The 14391-nt window shown below is 42.6% G+C and overlaps 1 protein-coding gene across 1 annotated transcript in view; it reads left to right on the top strand.

Annotated features, from left to right (window-relative positions):
* Positions 1 to 14391, top strand: part of LOC139405041 (UDP-glucuronate decarboxylase 1) — a 98072-nt gene that overhangs the window by 43645 nt on the left and 40036 nt on the right. The window contains exon 10 of the mRNA XM_071147557.1: positions 26 to 147. Coding sequence (XP_071003658.1) covers positions 26 to 147 — 122 coding nt within the window. The remainder of the gene's footprint in view (positions 1 to 25; positions 148 to 14391) is intronic.

Here is a 14391-nt window from a genome sequence, read left to right as displayed (position 1 = left end):
TGTATTTATGTCTGTCCCCCCCCAGACCCAGAAGTGCACCCCCAGAATGAGGAGTACTGGGGTCATGTGAACCCCATCGGCCCCCGGGCCTGCTACGACGAGGGCAAACGCGTCGCTGAGACAATGTGCTACGCCTACATGAAGCAGGTACGGGAGACACTCCCACTTCTGAGTATGATCTGTGTGCTATAACAAATATATGTAGTGCAGAACTACGAGAAGGTAGACTGGCACTGGAAGCTAAGGTTGTGTGTGTGTAATAGAAGACTAGATCTATGAAATAGCCTTGTGTAATATTCCATTACTTTGCTGTGATGAATTGAACTAATATACTTTTCATAACAGTTCTGGCTTTCTTACTCTTTTCCTCCCTCTCTTTTTTTTATCTGGAATTGTATCCCTGTTCTAATTGGTGTTTTCCTACGGCTGGTATGACTGTAGTGTTCTAATTGATGTTATCCTACGGCTGGTAGGACTGTAGTGTTCTAATTGATGTTACCCTACGGCTGGTATTACTGTAGTGTTCTAATTGATGTTATCCTACGGCTGGTAGGACTGTAGTGTTCTAATTGATGTTATCCTACGGCTGGTAGGACTATAGTGTTCTAATTGATGTTATCCTACGGCTGGTATGACTAGTGTTTTAATTGATGTGTTATCCTACGGCTGGTATGACTGTAGTGTTCTAATTGATGTGTTATCCTACGGCTGGTATGACTGTAGTGTTCTAATTGATGTGTTATCCTACGGCTGGTAGGACTGTAGTGTTCTAATTGATGTTATCATACGGCTGGTATTACTGTAGTGTTCTAATTGATGTTATCCTACGGCTGGTAGGACTGTAGTGTTTCTAATTGATGTGTTATCCTACGGCTGGTAGGACTGTAGTGTTCTAATTGATGTTATCCTACGGCTGGTATTACTGTAGTGTTCTAATTGATGTTATCCTACGGCTGGTATGACTGTAGTGTTCTAATTGATGTGTTATCCTACGGCTGGTATTACTGTAGTGTTCTAATTGATGTTATCCTACGGCTGGTATGACTGTAGTGTTCTAATTGATGTGTTATCCTATGGCTGGTATTACTGCACAGAGGAGAATATATCAAACCTGTAACACCTCTGTCATTGTGCCTGGATGTGACACACACACACACACACACACACTCACACGCACATACACACACGTACATACACACACACACACACACACACAGTCCCACACACACATGTTCACATGCACACATGTGGGGCCACACAAACTTACACTGAACAACTGCTGTCCAGACTTCTACTGTGGTTTCTCATGACATAGAGTGGGCAGTAAACCCAGGTACGTCTAGAGAAAGATAACATCCACCCAGGCTATGAAATTGGTATTTCTATGTTTATTACCCAGGCTATGAAATGTATGGATATTTGTATATGCATTTTAATGACCCTTCAGAACACTCGGCTATGATTGAATTGTGATTGGATCTGGATCTGGATTGTACTGTTCTTTGAGCTGACAAACTGGCAGAAGGCAATCATTTTCTGTTATTTCCTTTTTTCCCCCCAGACAAAGTTCTGTCTTTGCATGACCATTACATTTCTGATTGCCATTTAGATGGGTGGTTTGCTTCACTGTGTAGGATTTAATTTGGAGTTCCCTGCAGAGCTGAAGTGTGGCATAGAGCACTGTATCTGAAGAGCTGGACAAATCAAATAAGGGGAAAAATATTTATGAAGCCAATCAAATTGATTTATAAAGCCCTTTTTACATCAGCAGATGTCACAAAGTGCTATACAGAAACCCAGCCTAAAACCCCAAACAGAGGGCAATGCAGATGTAGAAGCTGTATTGTTGTAGAAACACTGTAGGAACTATACTGTAGGATGAGAAGGCTGTAATGCCATCGTCCTCCTCTACACTCCTCTCTGAATGCTACTGCTCTCTTCCATTTCCTAGTCCTCCTCCCTCTGTGATTGTCAGATCTGTGATTGACAGATCTCTCGGTCTCATCTGTTTGGACCCATGAACATCTCAAGCCTGTAATCAAAGATCAATCAGAAATGTCTCAAATGTTGCAATAAAACAGGGAATGGAACTGCTGTAGTATGATGTGGATTTATCAAATATCTTTTTTAACTTGCACAAACGTTCAATGTGGAAACAAAGCGCTCTCAACTGGCGGGAGAGCGTGCACGTGGAGACACGTGCCAGTGCGTCTTCGCCACAGTGTGGAATTGTGTGAGATGTATGCTGACTGTGGTCAGTTGCTCAGTTCTGTCTTGGTGACTTGACACAAATGCGGTGTTTCCCCTATATGCATTTAGCAGCGGCTCAAATGTTTTCAGTGTAAACTTACATGACTAAAACCAGATATAAAGTATGTAGAAAAGATAATAGAGTATTTAAAAAAATATATATATAAGATCACCTTTAAGAACTAACAATCACCAAATAAAAACTAAACAGTCGGGGAGAATCAAAAATGTCCAAAAATGTCATGTTTTATTCTAGATAGATCATGTTTTATTCTAGATAGACAGATCGATGGATTATTGTCACGCCGAGCTTAATGTTACATGTAAATCTCCCTACCATCATATCTAAGCCAATACAGTGCATCCGGAAAGTATTCAGACCCCTTTACTTTTTCCATATTTTGTTACATTTACAGCCTTATTCTAAAATTGATTAAATAAAACATTTTAGACCACTGCGCCACTCGGGAGGCCGAAGGCACTGCATCGCAGATTCTGGGTTCGAGTCCAGGTTCGAGTCCTGGGTTCGAGTCCAGCCAGCCGCGACCGGGAGACCCCATGGGGCGGTGCACAATAGGCCCAGCATCGTCCGAGTTAGGGGAGGGTTTGTACGGCAGGGATGTCATTGTCCCATCGCGCGCTAGCAACTCCTGTGGCGGGCTGGGCGCAGTGCATGCTGACACAGTCACCAGGTCTACTGTGTTTCCTCCAACACATTGATGTGGCTGGCTTCTGGGTTAAGCGGGCATTGTGTCAAGAAGCAGTGCAGCTTGGTTGGGTTGTGATTCGGAGGACGCATGGCTCTCGACCTTCGCCCCTCCCGAGTCCGTACGGGAGTTGCAGCGATGAGACAAGACTGTAACTACCAATTGGAAACCATGAAATTGGGGAGAAAAAGGTGAAATAAAATATTCCTACACACAATACCCCATAATGACAGAGAGAACGTAAAAAAAATAAAAAACATTTTTGCAAGTTTATAAAAAAATGTAAAACCTTATTTACATAACTATTCAGACCCTTTGCTATGAGACTCAAAATTGAGCTTAGGTGCATTCTGTTTCCATTGATCATCCTTGAGATGTTTCTACAACTTGATTGGAGTTCACTTGTGCTAAATTCATTTGATTGGATATGATTTGGAAAGGCACACACCTGTCTATATAAGGTCCCACAGTTGACAGTGCATGTCAGAGCAAAATCCAAGCCAATGTTGTCGAAGGAATTGTCTGTAGAGCTCCGAGACAGGATTGTGTCGAGACATATATATGGGGAAGGGTACCAAAAAGGTCTGCAGCATTGAAGGTCCCCAAAACCTTAAATGGAAGAAGTTTGGAACCACCAAGGGCCTTGGTCAGGGAGGTGACCAAGAACCCGATGGTCACTCTGACAGAGCTCTAGAGTTCCTCTGTGGAGATGGTTATACTTCTGGAAGGTTCTCCCATCTCTGCATCACTCCAACAATTAGGCTTTTATGGTAGAGTGGCAAGATGGAAGCCCCTCCTCAGTAAAAGGCACATGACAGCCCGCTTGGAGTTTGCCACCTAAAGACTCTCAGACCATGAGAAACAAGATTCTGTCGATGAAAATTCACAAATCACCTTGATTGGAGATACACGTCACACTCTGCTTCTCATCCTGAGCCATCCGGCTATTACGGAGAACCACACCAGATTTTGAACAGGGTCGTTAGCATTAGGAAAAAATACTGTTTCTTGCCCCGACCTAGCTCTAATATTTAGGCTTTGGATGTGAACGAGACTACAGCGTCCATAACGTGACCATTAGACTTTATAACCGAATACATTTGTAGGGACAGGTTTTATAACAGTTTTTATAAATTGTGTAATGTTTTGCTCTCACCTGCCAATAGAGAGCCAACGAGGTGCTAACATATTTTTCAGCTGAATATCAGAGTGATATGTAAAACCAGGCTCGGCAACACAGTTGCTCAGCAACTCAATAACACATCTGGCTGCCTGCACAAACCATAAGAAGTGTTTTTAGAACTCAGCTAGGCTACTGTAGCTATATTTTGGTATTCAAGCTGAGGTTAATCAGTAAATGCATACAGATAATTGTCCGACATTAAAAAATGAGTTGGTTGTTATTTGTGAGCTGTTTCTGGTCTGATAATCCAGTGAATGTGGTTAAATCAAATCAAATCAAATTTTATTTGTCACATACACATGGTTAGCAGATGTTAATGCGAGTGTAGCGAAATGCTTGTGCTTCTAGTTCCGACAATGCAGTAATAACAAGTAATCTAACTAACAATTCCAAAACTACTGTCTTGTACACAGTGTAAGGGGATAAAGAATATGTACATAAGTATATATGAATGAGTGATGGTACAGAGCAGCATAGGCAAGATACAGTAGATGGTATCGAGTACAGTATGTACAAATGAGATGAGTATGTAAACAAAGTGGCATAGTTTAAAGTGGCTAGTGATACATGTATTACATAAGGATACAGTCGATGATATAGAGTACAGTATATACGTATGCATATGAGATGAATAATGTAGGGTAAGTAACATTATATAAGGTAGCATTGTTTAAAGTGGCTAGTAATATATTTACATCATTTCCCATCAATTCCCATTATTAAAGTGGCTGGAGTTGAGTCTGTGTGTTGGCAGCAGCCACTCAGTGTTAGTGGTGGCTGTTTAACAGTCTGATGGCCTTGAGATAGAAGCTGTTTTTCAGTCTCTCGGTTCCAGCTTTGATGCACCTGTACTGACCTCGCCTTCTGGATGATAGCGGGGTGAACAGGCAGTGGCTCGGGTGGTTGATGTCCTTGATGATCTTTATGGCCTTCCTGTGACATCGGGTGGTGTAGGTGTCCTGGAGGGCAGGTAGTTTGCCCCCGGTGATGCGTTGTGCAGACCTCACTACCCTCTGGAGAGCCTTACGGTTGAGGGCGGTGCAGTTGCCATACCAGGCGGTGATACAGCCCGCCAGGATGCTCTCGATTGTGCATCTGTAGAAGTTTGTGAGTGCTTTTGGTGACAAGCCGAATTTCTTCAGCCTCCTGAGGTTGAAGAGGCGCTGCTGCGCCTTCTTCACGATGCTGTCTGTGTGAGTGGACCAATTCAGTTTGTCTGTGATGTGTATGCCGAGGAACTTAAAACTTACTACCCTCTCCACTACTGTTCCATCGATGTGGATAGGGGGGTGTTCCCTCTGCTGTTTCCTGAAGTCCACAATCATCTCCTTAGTTTTGTTGACGTTGAGTGTGAGGTTATTTTCCTGACACCACACTCCGAGGGCCCTCACCTCCTCCCTGTAGGCCGTCTCGTCGTTGTTGGTAATCAAGCCTACCACTGTTGTGTCGTCCGCAAACTTGATGATTGAGTTGGAGGCGTGCGTGGCCACGCAGTCGTGGGTGAACAGGGAGTACAGGAGAGGGCTCAGAACGCACCCTTGTGGGGCCCCAGTTTTGAGGATCAGCGGGGAGGAGATGTTGTTGCCTACCCTTCACCACCTGGGGGCGGCCCGTCAGGAAGTCCAGTACCCAGTTGCACAGGGCGGGGTCGAGACCCAGGGTCTCGAGCTTGATGACGAGCTTGGAGGGTACTATGGTGTTGAATGCCGAGCTGTAGTCGATGAACAGCATTCTCACATAGGTATTCCTCTTGTCCAGATGGGTTAGGGCAGTGTGCAGTGTGGTTGAGATTGCATCGTCTGTGGACCTATTTGGGCGGTAAGCAAATTGGAGTGGGTCTAGGGTGTCAGGTAGGGTGGAGGTGATATGGTCCTTGACTAGTCTCTCAAAGCACTTCATGATGACGGATGTGAGTGCTACGGGGCGGTAGTCGTTTAGCTCAGTTACCTTAGCTTTCTTGGGAACAGGAACAATGGTGGCCCTCTTGAAGCATGTGGGAACAGCAGACTGGTATAGGGATTGATTGAATATGTCCGTAAACACACCGGCCAGCTGGTCTGCGCATGCTCTGAGGGCGCGGCTGGGGATACCCGTCTGGGCCTGCAGCCTTGCGAGGGTTAACACGTTTACATGTCTTACTCACCTCGGCTGCAGTGAAGGAGAGACCGCATGTTTTCGTTGCAGGCCGTGTCAGTGGCACTGTATTGTCCTCAAAGCGGGCAAAAAAGTTATTTAGTCTGCCTGGGAGCAAGACATCCTGGTCCGTGACTGGGCTGGATTTCTTCCTGTAGTCCGTGATTGACTGTAGACCCTGCCACATGCCTCTTGTGTCTGAGCCGTTGAATTGAGATTCTACTTTGTCTCTGTACTGGCGCTTAGCTTGTTTGATAGCCTTGCGGAGGGAATAGCTGCACTGTTTGTATTCGGTCATGTTACCAGACACCTTGCCCTGATTAAAAGCAGTGGTTCGCACTTTCAGTTTCACACGAATGCTGCCATCAATCCACGCTTTCAGTTTCACACGAATGCTGCCATCAATCCACGGTTTCTGGTTAGGGAATGTTTTAATCGTTGCTATGGGAACGACATCTTCAACGCACGTTCTAATGAACTCGCACACCGAATCAGCGTATTCGTCAATGTTGTTATCTGACGCAATACGAAACATCTCCCAGTCCACGTGATGGTTATGTTATGATTAACTAACCTATTGATATATTAGTCAGAAAGCTAAAGTTGGCCAAGTAGCTAACCAACACGCAAGGAAAGCAAGCTATATTTTGCCAAGGAAGGCTTTTCATATATGTCTGAAGTCATCTATGTAAACTGCTGACCTAGACGTGTGTGTGTGTGTGTAATCACAGCACAAACAAATATGCTCAAATAAGCTAGCGAATGTCCTTGGCTGCTATGATAGCCAGTTTGCTAGATGGCTAGGTAACATTAGCTGACTTTACAGTCTTACGTTGGATAGCTAACATTAGCTTGCTTATCCAAAGTCCAGCAACTAGCCTCTGTGGTTAGCTAACACCAGTCAACTGAAAAACAAACAGGGAAAGAAAGTAACTACCTATATTTGGTTATGGAAGGTTTTTATACAAATTACTTCAGCCATTAGCAGGCTAGCTAGCTAGAACCAGACAACAACAGCTGACCTTTGACAGAGAAGCTAGCTAACGTTAGCTAGCTCACATCCAAATGCCAGTCCTAATTTGTTTTTTTTTCTCCACAAAACGTAGCTAGCAACGTCGGTTCAAAACCAACCCCAAACTATGTGAAAATTGTCACTCTGCTACCTTTTCAATGTATGCAATGGGCTTTTGCAACACTAGCTAGCTAGTTACTAAATAGTCCAAGCTACAGTAATTTCCCTCAATCGTTTCTAACATACATAATAAATTCCAGTACACTCTCCTGTCTTCAAGACATTTTAATCCAAATGTGTGCTGACCAACAGTTCCAAACTAACAGCCATTTGACCATCTTGATAGTATTTACAGCTCCGATCTTGATGCCGAACTAGCCCATGTGTTGGATATTTGTCAATATCGCGGCTGGGGACGACGACGACATACTGCTCGACCAGGACCTAATCCCCTAGACTCAGAATATAAAAAGTTGTCCTAAAAGAGGCCGACATGCAGGCACCCTGACAAAACTATGTCGACGAGTACATAAACTGCCCCTTCCCTCCGTTCCGTTGGGGAACGTACAATCACTGGAGAACAAACTGGACGCGCTCTGTTCAAGACTATCCTATCAACAGGACCTGAAAAAACGGTAATATTCTATGTTTCTCAGAGTCGTTGCTGAAAAAGGACATGGATAGTAGTAGAGGTCGACCGACTATGATTTTTCAACGCCGATACTGATTATTGGAGTACCAAAAAAAGCTGATACCGATTAATTGGCCGATTTTTATTTACTTATTTTTTTAAATATGTATTTGTAATAATGACAATTACAACAATACTGAATGAACAATGAACACTTTTATTTTAACTTATATAATACATAAATAATGAAACATGTTCAATTTGGTTTAAATAATGCAAAAACAAAGTGTTGGAGAAGAAAGTAAAAGTGCAATATGTGCCATGTAAAAAAGATTACGTTTAAGTTCCTTGCTCAGAACATGAGAACATATGAAAGCTGGTGGTTCCTTTTAACATGAGTCGTCAATATTCCCAGAAGCATTGCGAAGAGCTGTTGGCAAATGCAGTAACGTGCTGTTTGAATGAATGCTTATGAGCCTACTGCTGCCTACCACCGCTCAGTCAGACTGCTCTATCAAATCATAGACTTAATTATAATATAATATAATAACACACAGAAATACGAGCCTTAGTTTCCGGATTTGACCATATTATTGACCTATCATCTCGAAAACAAAACGTTTATTCTTTCAGTGAAATACAGAACCGTTTCATATTTTATCTAACGGGTGGCATCCATAAGTCTAACTATTGCTGTTACATTGCGCAACCTTCAATGTTATGTCACTATTACATACAATTCTGGCAAATTAGTTTGTAACGAGCCAGGCGGGCCAAACTGTTGCATATACCCTGACTCTGCGTGCAATGAACGCAAGAGAAGTGACACAATTTCACTAGTTTAATATTGCCTGGTAACATGAATTTCTTTTAACTAAATAGGCAGGTTTAAAAAAATATACTTCTGTGTATTGATTTTAAGAAAGGCATTGATGTTTATGGTTAGGTACATTCATGCAACGATTGTGATATTTTCGCAAATGCGCTTTTGTTAAATCATCCCCCGTTTGGCGAAGTTGGCTGTCTTTGTTAGGAAGAAATGGTTTTCACACAGTTCGCAAAGAGCCAGGCTGCCCAAACTGCTGCATATACCCTGACTCTGTTGCACAGAACAAGTGACACAATTTCCCTAGTTAAAATAAATTAATGTTAGCAGGCAATATTAACTAAATCTGCAGGTTTAAAAATATATACTTGTGTATTGATTTTAAGCAATGTGTTGATGTTTATGGTTAGGTACACATTGGTGCAACGACGGCTGTGATTCAATGATAAAAAGGCACCGTATCAAATACACTGCTCAAAAAAATAAAGGGAACACTAAAATAACACATTCTAGATCTGAATGAATGAAATATTCTTATTAAATACTTTTTTCTTTACATAGTTGAATGTGCTGACAACAAAATCACACAAAAATTATCAATGGAAATCAAATTTATCAACCCACGGAATTCTGGATTTGGAGTCACACTCAAAATTAAAGTGGAAAACCACACTACAGGCTGATCCGACTTTGATGTAATGTCCTTAAAACAAGTCAAAATGAGGCTCAGTAGTGTGTGTGTGGCCTCCACATGCCTGTATGACCTCCCTACAACGCCTGCGCATGCTCCTGATGAGGTGGCGGATGGTCTCCTGAGGGATCTCTTCCCAGACCTGGACTAAAGCATCCGCCAACTCCTGGACAGTCTGTGGTGCAACGTGGCGTTGGTGGATGGAGCGAGACATGATGTCCCAGATGTGCTCAATTGGATTCAGGTCTGGGGAACGGACGGGCCAGTCCATAGCATCAATGCCTTCCTCTTGCAGGAACTGCTGACACACTCCAGCCACATGAGGTCTAGCATTGTCTTGCATTAGGAGGAACCCAGGGCCAACCGCACCAGCATATGGTCTCACAAGGGGTCTGAGGATCTCATCTCGGTACCTAATGGCAGTCAGGCTACATCTGGCGAGCACATGGAGGGCTGTGAAGAAAGAAATGCCACCCCACACCATGACTGACCCACCGCCAAACCGATGCTGGAGGATGTTGCAGGCAGCAGAACGTTCTCCACGGGCCGTCTCCAGACTCTGTCACGTCTGTCACATGTGCTCAGTGTGAATCTGCTTTCATCTGTGAAGAGCACAGGGCGCCAGTGGCGAATTTGCCAATCTTGGTGTTCTCTGGCAAATGCCAAACATCCTGCACGGTGTTGGGCTGTAAGCACAACCCCCAACTGTGGACGTCGGGCCCTCATGGAGTCTGTTTCTGACTGTTTGAGCAGACACATGCACATTTGTGGCCTGCTGGAGGTCATTTTGCAGGGCTCTGGCAGTGCTCCTCCTGCTCCTCCTTGCACAAAGGCGGAGGTAGCGGTCCTGCTGCTGGGTTGTTGCCCTCCTACGGCCTCCTCCACGTCTCCTGATATACTGGCCTGTCTCCTGGTAGCACCTCCGTGCTCTGGACACTACGCTGACAGACACAGCAAACCTTCTTGCCACAGCTCGCATTGATGTGCCATCCTGGATGAGCTGTGGTACCTGAGCCACTTGTGTGGGTTGTAGACTCCGTCTCATGCTACCACTAGAGTGAAAGCACATTCAAAGTGAACAAAACATCAGCCAGGAAGCATAGGAACTGAGAAGTGGTCTGTGGTCACCAACTGCAGAACCACTCCTTTATTGGGGGTGTCTTGCTAATTGCCTATAATTTCCACCTGTTGTCTATTCCATTTGCACAACAGCATGTGAAATGTATTGTCAATTAGTGTTGCTTCCTAAGTGGACAGTTTGATTTCACAGAAGTATGATTGACTTGGAGTTACATTGTGTTGTTTAAGTGTTCCCTTTATTTATTTTTAGCAGTGTATATGCAACGCAGGACAAGCTAGATAAACTAGTAATATCATCAACCATGTGTAGTTAACTGGTTATGTTAAGATTGATTGTTTTTTATAAGATACGTTAAATACTAGCTAGCACCTTACCTTGGGTCCTTGCTGCACTCACATAACAGTTAGTCAGTCTGCCACGCATTCTCCTCGTGGAGTGCAATTTAATCGGCCATGATCGGTGTCCAACAATGCCAATTACCGATTGTTATGAAAACTTGAAATCGGCCCTAATTAATCGGCCATTCTGATTAATCGGTCGACCTCTAGATAGTATTCATGTACACTATATATACAAATGTATGTGTTTCAGCATGACAATTCCCTCATGCACAAAGCAAGATCCATACAGAAATGGTTTGTCGGGATCGGCAGCAATATTTCAACATCAAGTGAAAAGCCTTCCCAGAAGAGTGGAGGATATTATAGCAGCAAAGGGGGAACCAACTCCATATTAATGCCCGTGATTTTGGAATGAGATCTTCGACGAGCAGTTGTCCTTATACTTTTGGTCATGTAGTGTAGCTGTTTTTTCTATGGATCGTCAGAAAAGAGCACCAGCATCGGGTAAAGCTCAAGGGGGGAGGTGTGTGTCTCTTTGTTAACAGCTGGTGCTCGATCTCTAATATTAAAGGAGTAATGAGGTTCTGCTCGCCTGAGTTAGAATACCTCATCATACGCTGTAGTTCATACTATTTACAAAGAGCTTTCATCTATATTTTTCGTAGCTGTCTATTTACCACCACAAACTGATGCTGGCACTAAGACCACACTCAACGAGCTGTATAAGGCCATAAGCAAACAAGAAAATGTTCATCCAGAGGCTGTAATCCTAGTGGCAGGTGATTTGAATGCAGGGAATCTGCACCTCAGTTTTTCCTATCCCAGCAATTAATTAAACTATGTAACTATTTTAAAGTCACTATTGTCCTCATTGTTTCCTTCCTCTGGCAACTGAGTTAGGAAGGACGCCTGTATTGTTGGAGTGACTGGGTGTATTGATACACCATCCAAAGTGGAATTAATAACTTTATGTTCAAAGAGATTTTCAATGCCTGCTTTTATTAAAAAATGTACCCATCTACCAATAGGTGGCTTTCTTTGGGCACCCTGGTCTTTGTGGTTTAATCTTTGTTTGAAATTCTCTGCTCGACGAAGGTACCTTACAATTATCTGTATGTGTGGGGTACAGAGATGAGGTAGTCATTCAAAAATCATGTTCAACACAACTTATTATGTGACTTGTTAAGATAATCCCAAAACATTCATTTTTCATAAATGTTTTAAAAACATTTCTAAAACATATAATTCCACTTTGACATTATGGGATATTGTGTGGAGTCCATTGACCCAAAAATCTTGGGCTGTAACACAACAAAATGTGGCACTGTAAGTGCATCAATGTCGTCTTCCCCACTGTTAGCCGTATGTAGATGTCTGTTTCAGGATGACTGTGTGACCATGCACTATGCATGCACTATGCATGCACTATGCATGCACTATGCATGCACTCTGTAGCTCACGTGAGTAAGACCGCTAAATAGTTGAACATTCACAAGGCCACAGGGCCAGACAGATTACCAGGACGTGTACTCAGAGCATGCTCTAACCAGCTGGCAAGTGTTTTCTAGGCCTGTTTACGAATCATGTGACAAATACAATTGTGTTTGATGGCTGAGTTAAACGGCCTTCAAAAGTAAATGACTTAAAACAATTTTCTTTGGGAATTTCAATGGGAATTTCAAACTCTATGCGCACACACACTTCTCAGTGAGAAGAGAGAACATCACTTTATTTTCTTTGTATTCTAAAATAATTAGAAATAGGCATCTATTTCCTAGGCTATGTTATTTAAGTTCCATCATTGCAGAATAATCTTTCACACGAGGTAGCCTATAGGCCTTCAACAAGTTCAGATACCATTCTTCCCGTCTCTCATTTCATTGTACCCACTTCACAGTAGTAAATAGTAAAGTTTTTCAAGCGTTTTGCTCTAGGCCGTCCGATCTGGACCGCAGTTTATTAACGATAGAACGGATGATTGTAGACTGTTTCTTTCTGTATGTCAGAATACTGTCATTTCTCATTTCCTGAGTAGAAAATATTTCATTTGTAAACATAATACATATTTTCATAACCTTTGCAGAATAAATTCCTAATATGTTCTGGCATATTCCCAATATATACTACAACAAATTACCAGACACATCTACCATTTAATTAGGCCTATTAGATTAAAGTATTTACTCCAAGTATTTTTCTCTATAAATAAGATGGGTAGCGTGGTTTATAACGGAGTAGAATTTTACAGGTGAACAGACAGTTGATATTTTGCATTGAAGTGTGTAGGTTACCACTGTAAATGAACAATGTTTCAGAATTCCTGGGCAGTGTGCGAAAAAGTGTGCGAAAGAGTAAATGCGAAACATTAGGCCCGTACAAACGATCAAACCGTCTGTTCACAGGTCCACAGCAATTTGCAAATTGTTTTTCAGATGTTTTTTTAATCTGTCAGATAACCTAGGCCAACTGCAAATGTCCCGGCAAAAGTTTAACATTCTGCCATCAAACCTCCAAAGACATTCGATCAAGTTCGCCGTTGCGATTTCTTTTAGAAACTGCCTCGGCCTATTTCCAATGCTTTCAAAGTATATAGCAAATAAGGGTGTGATTGTCATCATAAATGGGGAATGATGTGGAGTAATAATGATTGTTCACACACGCACCGTTTCAGGGCGGATCTGATTTTATAATGGGAAACATGCGTATGTATGGCATGCGCCAAGTTTTTATGAATCTCAATATTTTTGCAAGTGCGTAGTGTTTTTCAGAAATGCACACGCAGATATTTAGTGGAAAATTTACACAACAGTTATAAATGGGGCCCCAGACCTTTTGACAGAGGCTGAAGTAGAGGTTACAACACAGACCTTTTGACAGAGGCTGATGTAAAGGTTACAACACAGACCTTTTGACAGAGGCTGAAGTATAGGTTACAACACAGACCTTTTGACAGAGGCTGATGTAAAGGTTACAACACAGACCTTTTGACAGAGGCTGAAGTAGAGGTTACAACACAGACCTTTTGACAGAGGCTGATGTAAAGGTTACAACACAGACCTTTTGACAGAGGCTGAAGTAAAAGTTACAACAGCACTGCCAAGGACAGACTTTTGTTGCTAAAACAAAGTCAGCCTACGTATGTGGAAATGTTGTATAATACACCTTTCAACATAAAATTACAGTCCGGGGTAAAAACCGTGGACATTTTAAAATAAAAATAAAAACAAAGTTTTAAGTGCAAAGAAGGCATTGGTCTGAAGCCAAAAAAACAATGTGTATGCAGGTTGCTTAGGACTCAAACTTTCTTAACCATGGTATAGACCAGCGTTTCCCAAACTCAGTCCTCTGGACACCAAGGGGTGCACCTATTATTATTGTTTGCCCTAGCACTACCCAGCTGATTCAAATGACCAAAGCTTGATGATTAGTTGATTATCTGAATCATTTTTGCAGTGCAAAGGGCAAAAAAAAACGTTCACCCCTGTGGGACCCGACGACCGAGTTTGGAAAAGCCTGACATAGACCAACATAGCTAC

This window comes from Oncorhynchus clarkii, chromosome 3 (genome assembly GCF_045791955.1).
Source record: "Oncorhynchus clarkii lewisi isolate Uvic-CL-2024 chromosome 3, UVic_Ocla_1.0, whole genome shotgun sequence".
Classification (NCBI taxonomy): Eukaryota; Metazoa; Chordata; class Actinopteri; order Salmoniformes; family Salmonidae; genus Oncorhynchus; species Oncorhynchus clarkii.
Note: the sequence above shows the minus strand (reverse complement) of the source record. Positions and strands in the feature narration are given on the sequence as shown.